The sequence below is a fragment of the Heloderma suspectum genome, chromosome 1 (assembly GCF_057233095.1).
Source record: "Heloderma suspectum isolate Gila_16-S chromosome 1, 16-S_ref, whole genome shotgun sequence".
In the NCBI taxonomy this organism is placed as follows: Eukaryota; Metazoa; Chordata; class Lepidosauria; order Squamata; family Helodermatidae; genus Heloderma; species Heloderma suspectum.
This window is the reverse complement of record NC_139458.1, coordinates 296,295,156-296,314,937: the sequence shown is the minus strand read 5'-3', so window position 1 is coordinate 296,314,937 and position 19,782 is coordinate 296,295,156. Positions and strand designations below refer to the sequence as shown.

The 19,782-nt window shown below is 44.7% G+C and overlaps 1 protein-coding gene across 1 annotated transcript in view; it reads left to right on the top strand.

Annotated features, from left to right (window-relative positions):
* COL9A1 (collagen type IX alpha 1 chain) overlaps nt 1–19,782 on the top strand; it is a 116,733-nt gene that overhangs the window by 67,534 nt on the left and 29,417 nt on the right. Inside the window, exons 29-30 of the mRNA XM_084813598.1 lie at nt 7,091–7,144; nt 7,907–7,978. Coding sequence (XP_084669724.1) covers nt 7,091–7,144; nt 7,907–7,978 — 126 coding nt within the window. The remainder of the gene's footprint in view (nt 1–7,090; nt 7,145–7,906; nt 7,979–19,782) is intronic.

Below are 19,782 nucleotides of genomic sequence, written 5' to 3'. Positions count from 1 at the left end.
CCCCCACCCCACTCCTTGGGGATGGTGGTTTCTAAAAATGGAAGATCTACTGGGTATGTTTTTGCTAAACAACCCCCCCCCCGCACCCTGGGGGTGGTGGTGAGGAGCTGGCAGAGCTTTGGATGTGACAGATGGTCTAGTCTGTCTGTTTTTCTTCCCACTCCACTTAGGATTGCTCTGCCCTTCTTTCTTTCCATTCCCCACTTTACACATTAAAAGTAAGGCACACAGCAACAGAAAACAATAAAATTGGATAAAGCATCAGTAAAATTCCAATAAAACTGCAGCAATAAAACACCTTAAACACTGAAAGAACATCATGAGCTCAGGCGCCCAGTCTACAGAGGTAGGGAGGGGATTCCACCACTGGGGTGTCACTACAGAACAGGCCTATTCTCCAGTCCCCACTCAGTAGATCTCAGTAAGTGGAGAGAAGGTACTCACCAGGAGATCTTAAGACACAGGCAGGTTCCATTGGGAACAGGCAGTCCTTGAAGAAGATCTATTGTTGCAGTGCCTCTTACTCATTCTGTTTCTCTAATCATTTCCTTGTCGTAGAAGCCAGTGCCTCATACGTTCTCCAACCTAGTATAAAAGTGTTGTACTAATAAAACACGTTCTAGGTATGTTGTTGAGCCTTGGTTTCTCATTCAAACTCCATGAAAACGTTGGAATGTAACAGATTTATTAAATAGTGTTATATGCGGCTTCCGGATAGGACTTCTAATACACACCTGCAGTGGGGATTCTTCTAGTCCAACTTGCACCAAACTGGTGCTTTCCAGATGTGCTGGAATGCAATTCTCAGCACCCCCAACCATTAGCCATGTTGGCTGGAGATTATGAGAGTTGTAGTCCAACATATCTGGAGGGCTCCAGGTTGGAGAAGATTGTGTTAGTCTAAATAAAGAAAGGTGGGGGGAGCTAACAGCTGGAACTTGCCTGCAGCTTTTCTGAAAACCACTGTGCCTTATGGTGTGATGCATGCAAAAGTACATTTTGTAGAATGGGTTTTATACCTTCAAGGGAACATTTGTTTGCAGCCTCTTTTCTTCCTTAAGCTCTAGCTAGTAGCTCAATGGCTTCTTCAGATATGCTCTAAGTTATTTACAACAATTGCAAACCATTAGTAGCTTTGAGCAGGACTCATTTGGATATAATTGACTTTTTCCAAAATTCTTCTCTCTGTGCTGATGCCTGCATGTATGTTTTCGGACAGTTCTCCATTAATTAAAAACTGAGCAGTTTCCTAACTGGATCATGCAAGATAATCTTCTAAACTATGCTTTTAATCCTATAAAATGCAAGTAAATGTTCATAAAATCAGCAGTCCATAGAAACCGGAGCTGTCATGCTGGGTTAATTATTAGCAACCCCCCACTGTAAATGTTGGAAACAGTGTAATCAGGTTAAACTTTGAGGGGTTCTTTCTCTGTGTCTGTTGTTCCAGTGATCACCAAGATATCTAACAGATATTTCCTTTGTTTTGTATAAGTTGACAAAAGTGCAAAACATTCTACAATTCTATCTTGCCATACTTTTCATGAAAAATTTGGAGAAAATACTACTATTTTTTTTACACTCTGTTTTATACTGATTGTTACCTTATATCTCAATTCACAAATCAATCTTAACCATGTCTGCTTGGAAGTAAGCCATTATTTCAATGGGACCTATGCCTGTGTAATTAAGTTGGCACAAGATTGTAGCCATGCATCCCAATCCTATGCATGTTTGCTCAGAAGTGTCGTACTATATCTAATGGGGTTTCTTACTCCCAGCTAAGAGGGCATAGGGTTGCAGTCTTAGTCAGCATGCATTTCCTCAATAAGCTAATCAACAGCGCTAGCAATTCTTACATTGTAAGAGTCATCCCCATGCGGGCACCACATGAAGCCAGTGGCTGACCCTGGGGAGAGCGGCTGAGTTCCTGGCTTGATGTGTCTTGTAGGCGGTGTGCAAAGCCACTCAGCCAGCACTAGGAAGAGGAGTGAAAGTTGCAAACATGTATTTACTTTTTAAAAATATATATTTTTAAATATATATTTAAATATATGTAAATATATATTACAGATGCAAACATGTATTTACTTTTTAAAAATATATATTTTTCTTTTTTTTTGGCTAAGGCTAAAAAATAATAATGTATTTGTTGTATGAACTCTTTCTGTTTTCAATAGAAAAATGGAGGAAATCATAGCTTCCCATTTGTCAAATCACTACAATAGAGTTTATCTCATAACGCTGCAAATAAAAATACGTTCCATAATTTCTTTGCAAGTTGATTGTCAGCTTTGCTTCACACACATTATGGAAATTGCTCCAGATTATTACCGTACTACATTTGTGGTTTCAGTCTTTTAAAACTTGCCTTTATGCTGAATTGCTCCAAAGTATCCATTTTTAAACTCCAAAATGTCAGACATAACCTGTGATAATACACTTTCTTAGAAGATGGAGTGATCTGAGTGGATGCTCTACGCAGACTGAGACACAGTGGCCCATCTCACCTAGCCCTGCCAATCCTGATTGACAGCAGGTCGGAAGCAGAGATGTTTGCTTGCCCTGCTGCTGCTAAAAAAATTTTTTTAATGGCAATGCAGAGAATTGGATCTGCACTTCTATATATGACGCATGATCTGTGCACTCACTGATATATGACGCCTCCCTAAAAAAGCAACATACCTATTCCCTTAAAACAGAAAGGTTTTAGAAAGTTTATGGACAGTGCTTTAATTTGGACTCTGACAAGTCTCTAGAGGAAGGGGGTGCTGCTATTGTGGGGCAGCTGCTCAGAGTGACTAAGCATGCAATCCTACGCATGTTTAGACAGAAAAAAGTCCTACAACTCCCAGCATTAGCTAGGGAATGCTGGGAGTTGTAGGACTTGTTTCTGTCCAAACATGCATAGGATTGCACCCTAAGTGTCCGTGCTGTAAAGATCTTAATAAAAGTTTCTAAAAACAAAGGCACCTTGAATTGTGCCCGGGAAGAAGGGAAAGGAGGCAAACATATATATTCAAAATAGGCCAGGGACAGAGTAGGGAAGAAGACGTTATATCTTTACTCCCATGGCCCCAGTGGCCTAAAATCTATGCTCAAGATTATTCCCCTTCCCATAACCAACAATAGGAAAGCCCTCCTGCACACATGATATCTTGCAATTGCATTCTAGGGCATTCTCCGAATCCATCCCAGGTTAATAAAACAAGGATGAATTCCTATGTGTTTTTGTGGTGGTAAGGTCAAAACATAATGAGGAGGCATTTGTGTGACTGGGCACCCATGTGGAAAGCCCCCAGTGTTTACAGAGGTGGCAACTTTTGAAAAATGTTCATAGGGAAGTATTTCAAGCAAATGTCTCTCCCCATGGAAAGGAAATGCTGAATTCACCACCATCTCAAAAACACACATGTGGATTGAGGCTCGGGTGGATTCTGAGTAAAATCCAGCCCAAGTTGCATGCAGCTAACCACATGCATTATTTAGTAGACCCAAATCCCTGATGTATCAAAAAGATACATCCTTCCAGTTTAGTTGGGCCCAGATGTGCTTGGTTATGCAGCTGCACATCCAAATGTGCATCCATATCCCCACTGGCTTTGCAAGAAAAAGCCTGCCTCTCTCTACAGTAGGACAGCTATGTAGACTTTAACATCTGAAAACAGATGAGTCATTCATAATTCAGTGGTTTAGTTCAGATGTAGTTCCAAATCATGATTGATTAATGCTATGAATAAATCAGCTAGAACAGACCTTGGGCTCATATGCTCCCTCCTCCTCTTGAGTGCTGTGATTTTCTCTCTCCCTGGTTTGTGTTAAACTGTAGTTTGCCATTGCATGTGAACCAGAAAATTATGGTTTGTGCCTGCACTGGTTTATATTGTAATCATGATTTGCACGGCAAGTGCAATCCATAGTTTGCCACTTTGAAGTAATGGCAAACTACTGTTTGGGTGTTTCTACATTAAGCAAACCCCGCACAAAAACCCACGTCCTTTCCTGAGCTTCCCGCTTTTGGTTTCTTTGCGGGATTAGGAAGGGCTTCTTTACATGGCAGCTACGTGGTTTGAACTGAGGGAGTGCCTTCCTCCCTCCTTGGCATATGTGCAAAGGAGCGGGGGCGTGGAGGGAGTCTTGTTTTCGTAGCTCAACTTCTGCTGTACTGTTTTCTTGCAGCCCCCAAGAAACCTCTGACTTACTTCTGAGTAGAGATAATACCATGGTATAAGTCTGCAATCCTGAGCACACTTACTTGGGAGTAAGCCGCATTGAACGCAATGGGACTTACTTCTGAGTAGACATAAGATCACCCTGTAGGTCTGCAACCCTCGGCACACTTACTTGGGAGTAAGCCCCACTGAACTTAATAGGGTGCTCTGAAACAACAGATGACATTGCTTCTGAGCTTGGTGGGGTGGAGGATCAGATGTGTCTCCCTTCGTTGCAGGGAGGCATTTTACCCTCTTCTCCCCCTGATTGAGAAATGCAGAGGCAGGAGATGCAATCGGCAGGCGATTCTTGCCCTGTCAAATCTGCTCCTGCATGCCCCACTCCCATCCTCAATGCCTTCGTAATCCTGACTACGCCCCCAGCAACCGAAAACAAACACCCACAGCAGGCAGCTAGAGCAGTTTCTTCCGCTATGGGAGAATTTCATGTGGAGGTCATGGCACTCCTGTTCTGTGGGCTGGGAAAAATATTAAATTTTTTGCGTTTGGGGAAAACACAAGAGAGGCTGGGGAAAATGGCGGGAGACACCCTGGAGGGTCATGGTGTCATCCAAAGATCCCAGAAACGTCTGTGACAGAGCCATCTCAATAGAAGGAAAAAAGCTCCGTGTGATGCACCCCTATGACACAAATCAGGAAGGAAGGGACTTAAAGTGTGCAAGGAAAGGAAGGAATGTACATGCCCAAGACGTGCTGTAGGCTCGTTCTTGGAGCACCAAAATATGGTGTCACATTACTTTTGAAGCAAGCCAATGTATTGGCTGAAATAAGTTCACATAATGCACAACATTATAAAAGCAGATTTCTCCTTCATTTTAGTTTTATTGAAACATCATAAGATGTTGGTGTATAGCAGGCCTTTTTAAAAAGCCCCTTAAACTACTACCACCTAAAGATCTTTATTTTCCCACCACAAAATACCTGTAATGAAAATTGATTCCTTCAGTTGCACATTAGTCAGATATAACGCTTGTGGGAACAGAGTAAGGCTGCAATACTATGAATACTTACCTGGGAGAAAACCTCATTTAATATAGCAAACACAGGTAAACGTGCATACAGTTGTGCTGTTAAATGGTTTTCAAGCTTATTCTAATTTTGATTATTTTCACTTGAATCTGAAATATAGAGGCATGTATAATAATCATGTTACAAGCGTAGCTAAAGTTATGGAAAAGATTAATGAATTTTCTGGGTCACAGAAAGTTTTTTTTAAGCATTTGCATCATTCTGTGAAAGCCTTTTCTCACACTAACAGCATAAGCACTTTCTAAAAGCAGCGACTGGAAATTTATCTCCATTCTGAGTTCTTTTGATCCCTCTAGGATACCTAATTACTTTCAGTAAATTTCCAAGCTGAGCCTTGCTTGAAAAGTTATTTCACGCAATTTTGAGATGTGGTATAAAATGTACTTTATGTGTATGTTTTTTCTGTTCATTGTTCCACATCCAGTTGTGTTACAGTTTCTTTACCAGAATATGTAGTAAAGGCTATGATTTTTTATGTGTTTTATGTCAAGTCAGTTCTTATCACATGTCTTTCTCAATGGATTATATAACTGCTCATATAATTGCCTGATAATCTATTGTCAAAAGTGACACAATGCAATATTAAAAAAGCACATTATTGGTTTGTTATATGCTGCATGTTGGTTTTTATTTTCCTCAAATTTCCCAAAGGCAGCTATTAATGCCTCCATGCAAATAATGTTTTATAAGACTTAGAAACAAACTTGGCAATGTTTCCTGATGAGGGTGTGCAAGCTATGTACTCAAAAGTGTTCCGCGATTCTTTGAAATGCTGAGAATCCCAAAATCCTTTTGAGACAGAAGAAAGAAATTGACAATCAGCTTCATGGCCAGACAGCATTGAAGGACCAATAGTAAAGCAAAATGTCATTTATTTAATTCATACATATAATGGTTTCCAGATGGAAACCAATTGAAATAGCCTCTGGGTTGGATACAGATTTAATCATAAGAACATAAGAAGAACCATGCTGGATCAGACCAAAGGTCCATCTAGTCCAGCATTCTGTTCAAACAGTGGCCAACCAGCTGCCTGTGGGAAACCCACAAGTAGGACATGAGAGCACCCTTCTGCTCATGTTCCCTGGTAGCTAGTGAACATAGGCATACTGTTGCTGACGCTGGAGGTAGCATATAGTCGTCATGACAAGTAGCAATTGATAACCATATCTTCTATGAATTTGTCTAATCTGCTTTTAAAGCTATCCGAATTGGTGGCCATCACTACATCTTGTGGTAGCGAATTCCATAATTTAACTATGTGTTGTGTCATACTTAATTATACTTAAAGGAGACCCATTTAAATTAATTGGACTTACATTAGTTATGACTAACTTAAGTCCCATTGATTTCAATGGGTCTGCTCTAAGTCTGACTAAATCTGGTTCCATCCCAGTGTGTAGTGGCTTCTCCCCATGGTAACCAGCATACAGAACAATTTGCCAGGTGGATCACCATGAATCTTTCCATGTGGAGATTTCCCATGCCTGAATAAGGAGCTGCCAGGGATGCCTAATGATGTTAGGGAAACTCTATGCAATGACAGCTATCATTATGGCAAGTCACTCTAGACAGTGCAGCAGAACTCTGCACAGATTCCCCTCAACTCACATACTCACCTGCCAATTTGGTCATGGAAAAGGGTTCTCAGAAAATAGCAAAGCAAGTCATCTCAGTTTTGTATGCATCCCTCCTTCTTTTGCTACTGGGGGATTGGTAAAATTAGTTGATTTTGAAAAGTATTAGACATTAATGAGAAGGAACAGTGGTTAATTTTGCTTTCAGAAAATGCATCTCTGCTTTAACAATGCCTTCTTATTTCCAAAAAGGGCGGCAGAGGTGAGCCAGGTCCTGCAGGCCCTCCAGGTCCACCAGGTAAAATGGTAAGCAGCCAATGTCGACTTCCATCAAGTTTATATGTTTATTTTTCCAAGAGCTTATGGTTCCCCTCATGATCTGTAGCATTTATACAAGAAGTTAAAGATGAAACATGAATAGGATCATTGTTGACTTTCTCCGCCTCAGCTTGTGACTGTACTAAAAATCACAGTTTGTTATTTGATGTCCATAAAACACTATTGGGAGCCCATCATTTTTATGCATTACAATTCGGGAGAAAAGCAGAAGTCCCTCTTTGTGTATTGGCTTAAGATAGTGATATTAGCTGTTACTTGTGTTATTAATTTACAAGAAGCAGGAATGCTCAGAGGCCAGCTTTAAAAAAATGCTAGCAGCTACCTGGCATTAATAAATAGTGAGCATGAATGCCTTCTTTGAAATGATTCAAACTTCATTTACATGGTTCCTGCTAGAAGTGCAGTCTCAATATTCAGGGTCTGAAAGAGCTCCCTGTTGGAACGGAACGCTCACACTATAGGGCTGACAGATTACTGCATTCCCCGCACCATAAAAGCACAATCTTTTTAGCAGATGGATTAAAAGCCTAGGAACTGCTGTTTCTGACTGTTGTAGATTATACCAAACTGTCAGCAACAGTTCAATATAACCTACAATCAGCCTTGCATATTACTCTTCATAGGGGAGGTGTAACATGCTTGTCAAAGTCTGGTTGTCTTTTACAGCTATCACTTTTGTTCACTCTCAAAATAGCTCAAAGGTTCTGCCATCTTTGACTGTTTCCACAGGGTGCTGAGGGTGACATAGGCCTCCCAGGTGTCCCTGGGCCTCCAGGATTGCCTGGTGCTCAAGGTGACAGGGTAAGCATTCAATTACTGTACCTTGCTTTGTTCTGAACCTTTTAATGAAGGACAAACGTTTTTCAGCTTTTTGCTTCACATCAAGTTCAATCCATCTAAGGGGGAAAAAAGGTTGAACATTATCAACAACTAATGATTGCATTTTTTTTTATTCTATGGCCCCTGGAAGCTATTGTGCTGTATAACCAACCAGCCCCTCCCCCGCCCCTAGTTTTACACTTCCACCTCTCCTTTGCTGATCTCCACAAAGAAGTAACATCTTGCTGTCATTGCAAGTACATTTTTTTGTCCTTTCCATCCCTCTACATCAAGAGTGGACAACTTGGGGCCCTCCAGATGTTGTGGGACTGCAACTCCCATCAGCCTTACCCAGCATAGCCAATGGTGAAGGATGATGGGAGTTGCAGTTCAACAACATCTGGAGGGCCCTAAGTTGCCCACCCATGCTGTACATCCCACTAAAACTCTGGCTGCCTGATTACCTTTTCAGCCTACCAAGAGAATCCTTTGATCTTGTTTAGGTCTATCCCATCCTGATAGACCTAAACCAGCACGAATCTTTTGAACCCATCTCTTTGTCTTCTATAGTATATATACATTACTATCACTTGGATTGCTGCTCAGTCCCCCCCCCCCCTGTTATTTCCACATAGACACTGTCTGTTTTTCTTTCCTGCCTACAAGGGAGGTCTCTCCTTTTCTCAAGCTTCCAGCCTTCTGAAGGCAGCCACATAATTTCTTCTGCTGTCCTGGGTAATTTTAGATGACTGCTTTCAAATTCACAGTGGCTGGTTGCTTAGTCAGCAGCTTTAGGAAAGATCTTAGCACTGAATTGATAGTCAAAGAGATCTCCTCTCCCTGGAAAGGCTTCTTAACTTCAGAATTTGCTTTTTTAACTCTCTTTGTCTCATTTGTGCTGGGGGATATTTGATGCTCTGACAAGCGGCGTTGATCATTATGGCTTTAGCTTAGTTGGCAGAGTGCTGTAGCAATCAGTTCCAAGGAATTAATTTGGAAAGGGTTTGTTCCCAAGGGAAGACAAATAATAGGTAGCCTTTGCTGTTTGCTAGAGCTGGCTAGGACTTTTCATTGTAACAATGGCTTCTGCAGCACACTGTGTTCTTCTCTATATTTAAAGCAGGATATATATTGCCTCTTCAGCTTTTCAGGTGCATACCTATTGATTGTACCCTCCCAAATTCAAATAGCAATCATTAATGGAAATTATTCTTGCAACATTCTACAACTGAACCTCAGGCTTAGCTTAGAAAAAAGATGAGTAAGAGGAGACATGATAGAGGTGTACAAAATTATGCATAGTGTGGAGAAAGTGGATAGAGAAACATTTTTCTCCTCTCATAATACTAGAACCCAGAGCCATCCCATGCAGCTGAATGCTGGGAGATTCAGGACAGATAAAAGGACGACCTTCACACAGCACACATTTAAACTATGGAATTCACTTTATCAAGATGTAGTGAGGGTTGCCAGCTTGGACAACTTTAAAAGGCAATTCAACAAATTTATGGAGGCTATCATGGCTACTAGTCATGATGGTTATATATTACCACCAGTATTAGAGGCAGTATACCTATGCACACCAGTTGCTGAGGAACATGAGTGGGAGGGTGCTATTGCACTCATGTCCTACTTGTGGGTTCCCCACAGACAGCTGGTTGGCCATTGTGTGAGCAGAATGCTGGACTAGATGGACCCTTAGTCTGATGCAACATAGCTCTTAGAATTCTTCTGGGGATCCCTTACCTGCAATGTTTATTCCACTGTATGAAAATATGTTCCTGGACAAAATGAAGGGTACAGTACCCCATCCTTTTGCCCATGGAGAACAGCACACTTGGAGTAACCAACTGGAGTGTGTACTGCGCCTGGCCCTCCTGTACTTCACCTTGCTGCATCCAGTGGCTTGCTTTTTCCAAGCTCTCAGCACTCTAGTTATTTGTACTCCTCTTGCTAGTGGTCTGTACAGTGGAGAGCTGGAGATGAGCAGGCCAGTGAATGCAGCAATGTGAGGCACACAAGGGCCTCCATTCCCTACAAATGGCTGGATGTACTGTTGCAGTGTGCCTAGCATAGTAGTGGCCTGCATGCACAGGGACAGCTTGGCGAGGAGGGAAGAGTACTAATAGGCTCCTCTCTATTAGCACTCTGCATGCTCCTCTGTGTGAAGGAGGAACATTGTGCCCCAACATTTTCCATCACGGCCTGCTTCAAACATCATTTCTTGAGCTCTGAACATTCCCTCAGTGGCACAGTTGCTGCTGAATATGGTTAGGGATCTATGCAGCTGTGGAAATATTTGAACCTCCTTCCTACATGGCTTTAAAATGTGTGGTAAGTATCTGTGCCAGCACTGTACCTATCCTGTCCATGCTGATTTCCCCCACCTAGGGAAAATGCCCAAGTGACTGCCCAAGTGAACTAGAGGAAGGCAAGGTCCCAGAGCCAAGGTGGTTTTGAGGAAGGGTCAAGACCCTGGACAGGGTTGAAAGTGTGCTTTCAGAGTCCCATGGCTAGAGTTCAGGACCACAATCCTGCAGCTGAGACAGAAGGAACAAGTTGCTTCAGCACTGACCTGGAGCAACTGCCAGAGGTTTATAGTCAGGTCTAGCACATCCATACTGAAGCCACCCCTGAGTGCTGTATCTGGCCAGGTAAAGGGTCAGTGCTTTTTTTGTTTTTGTTTTTAATGCAGCTGTTGACTTCTTGTAGGCAGAGAGGTTTTGAACCCTGCGGATGTATTCGGGAAATGCTCTTCAAGACTTTCCTGATCCTCTGATGAATCCAAAATCCATGCATCAGAGTCTGGTGGCAAAGATACCTTCTCTGGATTCCAAAGATGGAGTGCAGAACTGGTACTGGCAAATTGACTCAGGAAGAGTTGTGGAATGGAACTGTCCCCTCTAAGCTACTAGTGCTCAACTCTTCTGCATCAGAGGACTCCTGGTCCAGAGCCATGACAGTATCTTCCTGGGAGTAGGAGCATTGGAGTGGATACTCCTTGGTGATCTGGCAAAAACTACCTAGGAAGGCAATGCAAGCAGTCAGGTAGCTGCATGCACTTATGACCACAGGGAAGCAATTTTTGATGTCACTGAGATAATGTTTGACACTGTCCTCTATACACATGAGTAGACACAGGTGCTCACATCCTTGCATGATGTAGGCAGAAAATGCAGAGGTTTGGTATGAGGGTTATACCTTGTAATTGACCCGGATAGCTATACCTGCTATGCTAGGAGGCTTCATTATGCTTGCAAGGGGTTCCACGCTTTTTCATTAATGGAATGCATAAGTGAAAACTGGAAGAACATAGGAAGCTGCCTTATACTGAGTCAAACCATTGGCCCATCTAGCTCAATATTATGTACACTGACTGGCAGCAGCTCTCCGGAGTTTCAGATAGGAATATTTCCTAGCCCTGCCTGGAGTTGCTGGGGATTGAACCACATGCAAAGTCGATTACCACTGAACGACAGCCCTTGCTGATACTACCCTCATGTCCTCCTTTTTGAAAGCAGGACTCACTCAATATGCAACACTTTTAGCCTAGCTGCTGAACTCATCTGAAATGCATCGTATATTTTACAGGTACTGCTGTTCATAGAGAAGTTAATAGCCCACTGCAATTTTGGATAGTCAGCGTAGGAAAGCTCCTTAACATACTGAGCCTTCATTTGTGGCAAAGATCTGTCACATTACTTATTCCAATGCTCAATATATAAGGAATTAAGAAATAAATATTTTGAAATGTTTTCATAGAGGGAGGGACCATTAGTCAACCCAGCAAGTTTTTGTTCACCAAGCCAAGGGGGACAGAAACATTTTAGAAACTGTTGCTTCCTTTGCATTTGTGGCTCCAAAGGTGTGCCAAAAATAGGGTAATTGTTTTATAACAGTTGATTTTATATATTCATTTTGCTTTGCTTTTCAAAGAAGTGTTTTACTTTGTTATGACCTACGGCAGGTGTGGGCAACTTGTGGCCCTCCAGATGTTTAACCTACAACTCCCATGGTCCCTCACCATTGGCAAGTTGGGCTGATGGGAGTTGTAGGCCAAAACATCTGGAGGGCCACATATTGCCCACCCCTGCCCTAAGGTCTAGATAATACACTCTATTCTTATGGAGGTTCATAATTAGGCCGAGTCCTTTCTCTCTTTCCAGCAATGTACATACAAAGGCTTTCTGAGTCCATGCTGCTTTCCAAGTCATGAATTCTTCCTATCTCCACGTTAAAGGCAAGCTGCCCTGGCCCATTCAATAGTATGGAGAAAATGTTGCATGTTTCTGTTTTAAGTCCTGTTTTCTCCACTTAAATTCGTAGGATAATTATATCTTAAATGTGGAAGCAGGATTATGGCAATATGATGGCAATAGCAGCATGGGACTTGAGAAGGATCATTGCTGAAGGAGGGAATGGCTACAGAGGTACAAATGCTGATGTTCTTTTACATTTTGTGAAATGTCTGGAAGCTTTTGCCGAGTGGTTTTACTCACTCTACATTGGGCCTACATAACATGTAACCCACCACTAAGCCAAATAGAGTGCATCTACAGGTTATTGTTGCCTGGAAAGGGTTTGACTGCTACCTTTTTTTGCAGTTCCCGTCAGGTGGCACAAGCAGGAGGTTTACTGAACCTAAGTCAGCAGCCATATATGGCTCAGCTTGGTGGGTCACCAGCTGTGCAGGCCTGTTCTACCTGCATTTGTCTTGTTTTCTCCAATTTGAGAGTGATATAACTAGGATGCAGTGGCTCATATCAAGTTTAAGGGCTGTAGAGTTGTTCCTTTGTATTCTGTTCTGAAAAAAAATCTTTGTATTCTTCTTTTTTTTTCCTTGTATTTTTTCTGAAAATTGTGGCAGATGCCACTGATGTTGCTATTCCAAAGTCCCTGTCCCCAGTCCTTGCACAGCACAGCTATAATGCACAACCAGCTGACATATTCCATAGGAGTCATACTGGCTTTAATTGATAGTGTATTAATTGCAGATTGTAGCTGTATCTAGGGGCAAATCTATATTACAGGATTAAGGTGTCTTAATAGTTAGTCTCTTCTCCTAGAAACTCTGCTTGTGTAGTTCTATAAAAAGTGGCCTAAGGATCTCTAAAAGAGAATTCTTAGCACTTGTACCAAATTACAATTTCCAGGACTCTTTTTTTGTGGGGGGAAAGGGGGGAAGCCATGACATTTCAAATGGCATAAATCCAATATAAGTTTCTAATGTAGATGTGCCCTGGATGTGCTTATGTTCAGGACCAGATCTGTTCATTCAGCATATCTGATCCCCACAGTCTGCATAGGCTAAGGGCTTCTACACGTTCTGGTCCATTACCAACCTGGGACCAGCGTGCCTGCAGAGCCATATTCTGCGAGGATGAGGAGGTACCTGCCTTTTCCAGGAATACTTCCTGCACATCTTGTGGGGTGGCCAGGTGTCCTCTTTTACAGAGGGCAGTCCTCTATTTGAAGGGCTGCCAGAGGACTGTCCTCTTTTTGAAAGCGTCCTCTGTTTGAAGAGCTGCCTTGTCCAATTCTGGTTTAAAGAACCATAAAAACTGTTGCCCATCAACAGTAAGCAGATTGGACAGCCAACAGAACAGTACAGATCACCTGGTCACAGTATTTCATGCTGTGGTAAGATATACTGTATTTCTATTTAAATTATACTAATTATTCTGAATGTATATCTAGACATATAAACTAGCACATACAAATTTTATATAAATCATTACCCTCTTCTTTGGTGATGCATTTCCTCTCTTTTTTGGCGATTCATAAGTGGCCACCCTAACTTCTTGTGGTGTGTTGAAGAGCCAGCCCAAGCTGCCAGATCAAATGGACAGAAATAAAGAGGTTGGGATAAGTCAGGCTCAAATCCATGAGAGGAACAACACCCAATATTGTAGGTGCACAATAGGAACATTAAAATAGCCACAGCAGACTGTTTCCCTGTACACGAAGGATTAGCTCTGCAGGATACTGTGATGCATCATCATCCAGGGCACGCCATGGAAACAGTGGCACAAACGGCCTGCCCAGTATTCTGACATAAAAGCCTCAGCTTAGCCTACTGTTGCAATGGTATTCATGCCCACGTTGCTGCAGCACGCTGATTCTTTGGGCTAAAATGCAGTGCTTTATATAAAAGCGCTGCCACATTTTTTTATTTTTAAATGCAATACAAAATGTACCTTTCAGAAACCTTAGCTAGTAGCAGGTACTGAATACTTTTATTTAGTTTGCTTCTGTTGCTATTTTCCCTGTGTTTGTATTTTCTTGCTGCTCAGCAGGTGTGTTGCTGTATATGAAAGCCAAGAGAAGTAAGAAGTGTAAATGAAACGGTATTGTGTGTGTACGTGTGTCTTCAATATAAAGGACTTCAAAATACTTTGATATATTGAATCACACACACACACACACACCCAACCAGAGGAGAGTGGGCAAAGACAGGGCAAAGTCGACTGTGAGGGAGCAAACTCTGTCACACTGCATATTAAACCTTCCCGTAAAGAAACATCTCATACATTAGTACTCTGATTTTCAACATATTTACTCAGAATTAAGTTATGCTGTTTTTTAACCTGATTTACAACTAAGTAAGAAAGTATATTTAGAAGTGCAGCCTTAATTAAAATTCTAATTTAAGGTTTTCTTTATTGTTTGATTTAGTCGTAAGTTCTAGGTGCTGTTAAAATACAAGTCTTTCTCCTTCCCCCACCTTTTTTTTTTTGAAAAACAGAGCAATAATGGGAAGCCTTTCTGATCGGTCTTGTAGAAAAAGGTCTTGTACAGGTGGAAAGGCTTCCTTTTAAGAACAGCATGACAGAAATTCAACAGGAGAAGCTTGTCTCGGTGTGAAGATAGAAAGCTTCACCCACTGGATTTCATGTCTGCTTTGAAACTGTTAAAAGTGTGGAGTCCTGGAAGAAGAAAGGTAGCATTTACAAATATCAAGTTTCATTAGAGCTGGTTTGAGAGATAGTTTAGTAAACCAATCCTGGTGGCATAAATAAATGCCCCAATCAGTGCACCCCAGACAGCAGGACAAGTGAAGACATAAGGGAATTCTGGATACATTCTATCAAAGAGGGAGGGAGAGAATGAGAGCCAGCACCTTGACATGAAAATGAAAAGGAAGATAATTGAACGAGGAGTGAGGGTTAACATTTGAACTGAAAGGGCAGGAAAAATTCATTTATACACAAGATCACATCATTTTACTCTGAATGCAACCTTGAATAACTAACTACCCTGCTAGAGATGCACATTTTGCTCTCAGTCCTGTGTTCAAACCTTTGAAGATCCTGAATTGCCTTGGAGCTAGGGTCTCATAACTGCCTAGATTAGAAGGCAGGCCATGAGAGCAGTAAGCTAAAGTCAGAGGAGGGAATCTTGCACTGCAGCTACAATGGAGGAAACAAATATGAGTTCTCTGCCAACTAAGGGAGCACAATGGATGGGCAAGGCAGATTTCTGCAGGCATTAATTACCCACCTTTGCTCTTCCTGAGACACTGTGCCCTCACTGGTTTTTGCTTAAATGGAACTCAAACCGACAGCAATGAGAACTGATATGGTCTGATGATCTACTATTGTAAACAGAAAGTACAGCAGCAGCAGTGTAAAGGTCTGTCTCACTAGCAGCCATAAGCCTCCTTGAATAAAACGTGGGATTTCCTCAAGCCCCATGCATTGCTCCATTGTGATAATTGGATTTTCTTTCTTTCTGGTTAAGATTATTTTAAAATATTGTTTTTATGTTGAGGTATTCTTATTGTCAGGGTGGAAGCTGAGCCCATAGAGCCCCAGAGCAGTTCTGATTCTGAGGAAGAACAGCAATCCGTGGGAGAGGAGCTTGCTCATCTCTCACAAGCACAGCAGCTGGCAGAGATTCCTCCTGCCAGCATTCCTGGGAGAGATAGTGACCCTGGCAGTGAGAGAGCGCTGGAGGGGGGCTTTCTGGACACTCGGCGCATACGCAGGGAGCGACGACAGATGGAGGGTGCGGAAAGGAGGCGCTCCACTCGTTTGGCATGCAAACAGCGGTCGCGTCCTGAGGACCCAAGGGAAAGAGGGAGGATCTCTCCATAGCCCATAAGTTCAGAGTCTTCCCACGGTTCTCCTTCAAATGGGGACCAACCGCCTTACCTGGAGCTTAGGCTACTCTGCTATCTTTCCCAAGTGCTGTTCCTTGCATTGTTGCTAGTGATTAGTATCTGAAAGAGTCATAAAGGAATAAAGGAATAAAGCCTTGGAAAGAATCCTCGTCGTCTGTGTCCTGAGTTGGCTATTGGAGGGGACTGCAAGAGGCAGCTAGGGCGCTCCTGACAGCTTGGTCCCCGTTCCTCTTTTTTTCTTTCTCTGCTCTTACTGCTTCTGGAGGGTGCCATGGATGCGGTGGTGCAAGCTCTTACACAAGAGAACCAGGCTCTTCGTGATCAAGTGGCTCAACTGACGACTGCCGTACAGGCTCTGCAAGCTGCGGCTCAACCCCGCCCCCCGATTCCCCCCTGCTGCAAGTGCCCGGTGGCTCTGCCAGATAAGTTTTCTGGTGAGAAAGAACTTTTTCAGATTTTCCGTGCCCAATCGGAGCTGTACATGCGCCTTCGACCTGAGGATTTCCTGACAGAACAGGTTCGTGTGGGCTTTATCATTAAACTACTTTCAGGCGTGGCAGCTAAATGGGCTTCGGGACTTCTTCTCGCAAATGACCCCCTGCTCGGGGACTATCATGGTTTCATGACAGCAATGGCCAGATTTTTCGGTGACCCCCTGCGCACGCGGACGGCTTCTCGGGAGATTCGCCACCTCAGACAGGGCAAGGACTCAGTTTCCAGCTACGCGACAACTTTTCGCTTGCTGATGCAGGATTTACAGTGGAACGATGCCGTGCTGGTGGCTCAGTTTTTGGACAGTTTGAACGACGAGATCTTGGATGAGTTGGCACGCACGCCTAGCCCACCTACTTAGACCTGCCTCCAGTTAGATAGTTGGCTGGAGGGGTGCCGGCAGACACGGCAGGGTGCCGGGGGCCGAGATTTCTCTCCTCCCGTTCCCCCATGTTTCCTGCCCCCTCTCCCACCCCCTGCCCCTGCGGTGGGGGCGGAGGAGACCCCGATGCAGCTGGGAGCTACCCGAGCCCCGCTCACTGGAGGAACTAGAGCGGTGGTGCGCAGAGCACCATCTTTATGCCAAGCTGGAGAAATGTGCGTTTGACCTCACCTCTTTGGACTATCTCGGCTACATTATCTCAGCTGACAGTATCAGGATGGATCCTGCAAAGGTCCAGGCTGTCCTCTCCTGGCAGGCTCCATCCACCAAGAAGGACTTGCAACGTTTTCCGGGTTTTGCAAATTTTTACAGAAAGTTCCTGCCCAGCTTTGCTAGGCTGACATCTCCTCTCACGGACCTCCTTAAGGGCAGGAAATCTCCTTTTCGTTGGACGGCATCTGCCCAACAGGCTTTCGAGGAACTTAAGAAGCTTTTTAGTTCTGAGCCGATCCTGTTACATCCCAGCCTGAGGAAGCCTTTTGTAGCGCAAACTGATGCCTCTAACTTTGCGGTGGGGGCTGTGCTTTTTCAGCCAGATCGGGCGGGCGGCGGGTTGCAACCCTGCGCCTACCACTCCAGGAAGCTGAACATGTCTGAGAGGAATTATACCATCTGGGAGAAGGAACTGTTGGCCATCAAGTCTGCTTTGGAGACGTGGCATCATCTTCTGGAGGGGGCACAGCACCCGGTCAAAGTTAGAACCGACCATCGCAACCTGGAACATCTTCAGACAGCCTGTGCCTTAAACCAGCGGGAGATTAGGTGGTTGCTTTTTTTCCCCCGGTTCCACCTTAAGATTTGCCATGTGAAGGCCTCCGACAACCTACAAGCAGATGCTCTTTCTCGTAAGCCTGACCTCCAGCCAGGGGGTGAGGGAAATCCCCCCCCAATTCTTCCCCCCCCCCCAGAGCCTGGCGGCAGCTGCGGTGCCTCACTCTTGGGAGGAGCTCCTTCACTCTGAACAGGCTCAGGATGCTTTTGTCCACACAGAAGTGGAGGAATTGGGGCTAGCCTCTGCCCCCCCCACTCTACCCCCTTCTCTTTGTGAGGTGGCCTGCTTTACCATTCCGGCTGGGTCTATGTGCCTTCTAGACCCCTCCACGAGAAGGTCCTCCATCAGTGCCATGACTCCCCCACCACTGGGCATTTTGGTTTCACCAAGACCCTGCACAGAGTGACGTGGGATTTCTGGTGGCCTTGTGTGTGTCGGGACATCAAGACCTATGTCGCCTCCTGCCCAACCTGTCAGCGGGTGAAGGCCCCTCAGGCAAGCCCACAGCCTTGCTTTACCCCCTCAGGACCTTGGAAACTGCTCTCCCTTGACTTCATCACTGACTTGCCTTGCTCACACGGTAAGACCACTATTCTGGTGGTGGTGGATTTGTTTTCTAAGATGGCCCATTTCATCCCCTGCTCTGGGTTGCCCACAGCCAGGGAGACGGCGGAGGTTTTTTTGGCACATGGTTTCCGGCTCCACGGATGGCCCGAGGGTCTCATTTCGGATAGGGGGCCAAATTCACTGCCCATTTCTGGAGGGAGCTACTTGCATGTGACGCTTCATCTTTCCTCCGCCCACCATCCACAGACGGATGGTCAGAGCAAGCGCACCAACATGACTCTGGAGCAATATTTGCGCTGTTATGTCAATTACCAGCAAGATGACTGGTTTTCCTTGCTGCCTCTCGCAGAATTTGCTTATAACAATGCCTGCCATGCTTCCACCCGCCAAACTCCATTTTTTGCCAATTTTGGTTACCACCCCAAGGCTTTCCCATCCACCCTAGCTCTCTTTTCGGTGCCAGTGGCCCATGAGTTTTTAGAGGAGTTGTGAGCGATACACCACCCCTTACGGGACTCCCTCAAACAAGCCAAGACAGCCTACAAGGCCTCTGTGGACCAGCAGCGCTAGCCGGGTCCGTCTCTGCAACTGGGGGCCTGGGTTTGGTTGTCCACCCAATACCTCCCCTCTCACTCACCCACAAAGAAGCTCGCGCCTCGTCGCACTGGGCCTTTCCAGATTACGGCCCAGATTAACTCTGTTGCTTTTCGCCTGGCTCTCCCCCCGTCCATGAAGTTCCATCCTGTTTTTCATCGGTCCTTGCTGTTCCCCCCAGTTTCTGGCGACCCTCATCGCTTGGCCGGCTCCCCACTGCTACCAGTGCTGGTGGAGGGGGAGGAGGAGTTTGAGGTCACGGAGATTCTGGACTCCTGCCTTTCTTGTGGCCACCTGCAATATCTGGTGGACTGGAAGGGGTACGGGCCAGATGAGCGATCCTGGGAACCCACGGAAAATGTGCATGCTCCGTTGCTGCTGAGGCGCTTCCACCAGCTGTACCCCCACAAACCCCGGGCCCCAGGGGAGGAGCAGGAGGGGGAGCCTCATGGGAGCAGGGATGATGTCAGGGTGGAAACTGAGCCCATAGAGCCCCAGAGCAGTTCTGATTCCGAGGAAGAACAGCAATCCGTGGGAGAGGAGCTCACTCATCTCTCACAAGCACAGCAGCTGGCAGAGATTCCTCCTGCCAGCATTCCTGGGAGAGATAGTGACCCTGGCAGTGAGAGAGCGCTGGAGGGGGGCTTGCTGGATGCTCGGCGCAGACGCAGGGAGTGACGACAGATGGAGGGCGCCAAAAGGAGGCGTAGTGAGGAGGAAGGAGCCTGGGGAAGGAGGACCAGCCAGCAGCTGCACCGGGTGATCCTGAGCCTGAGCCTGCTTCTGCCCCCGCCCAC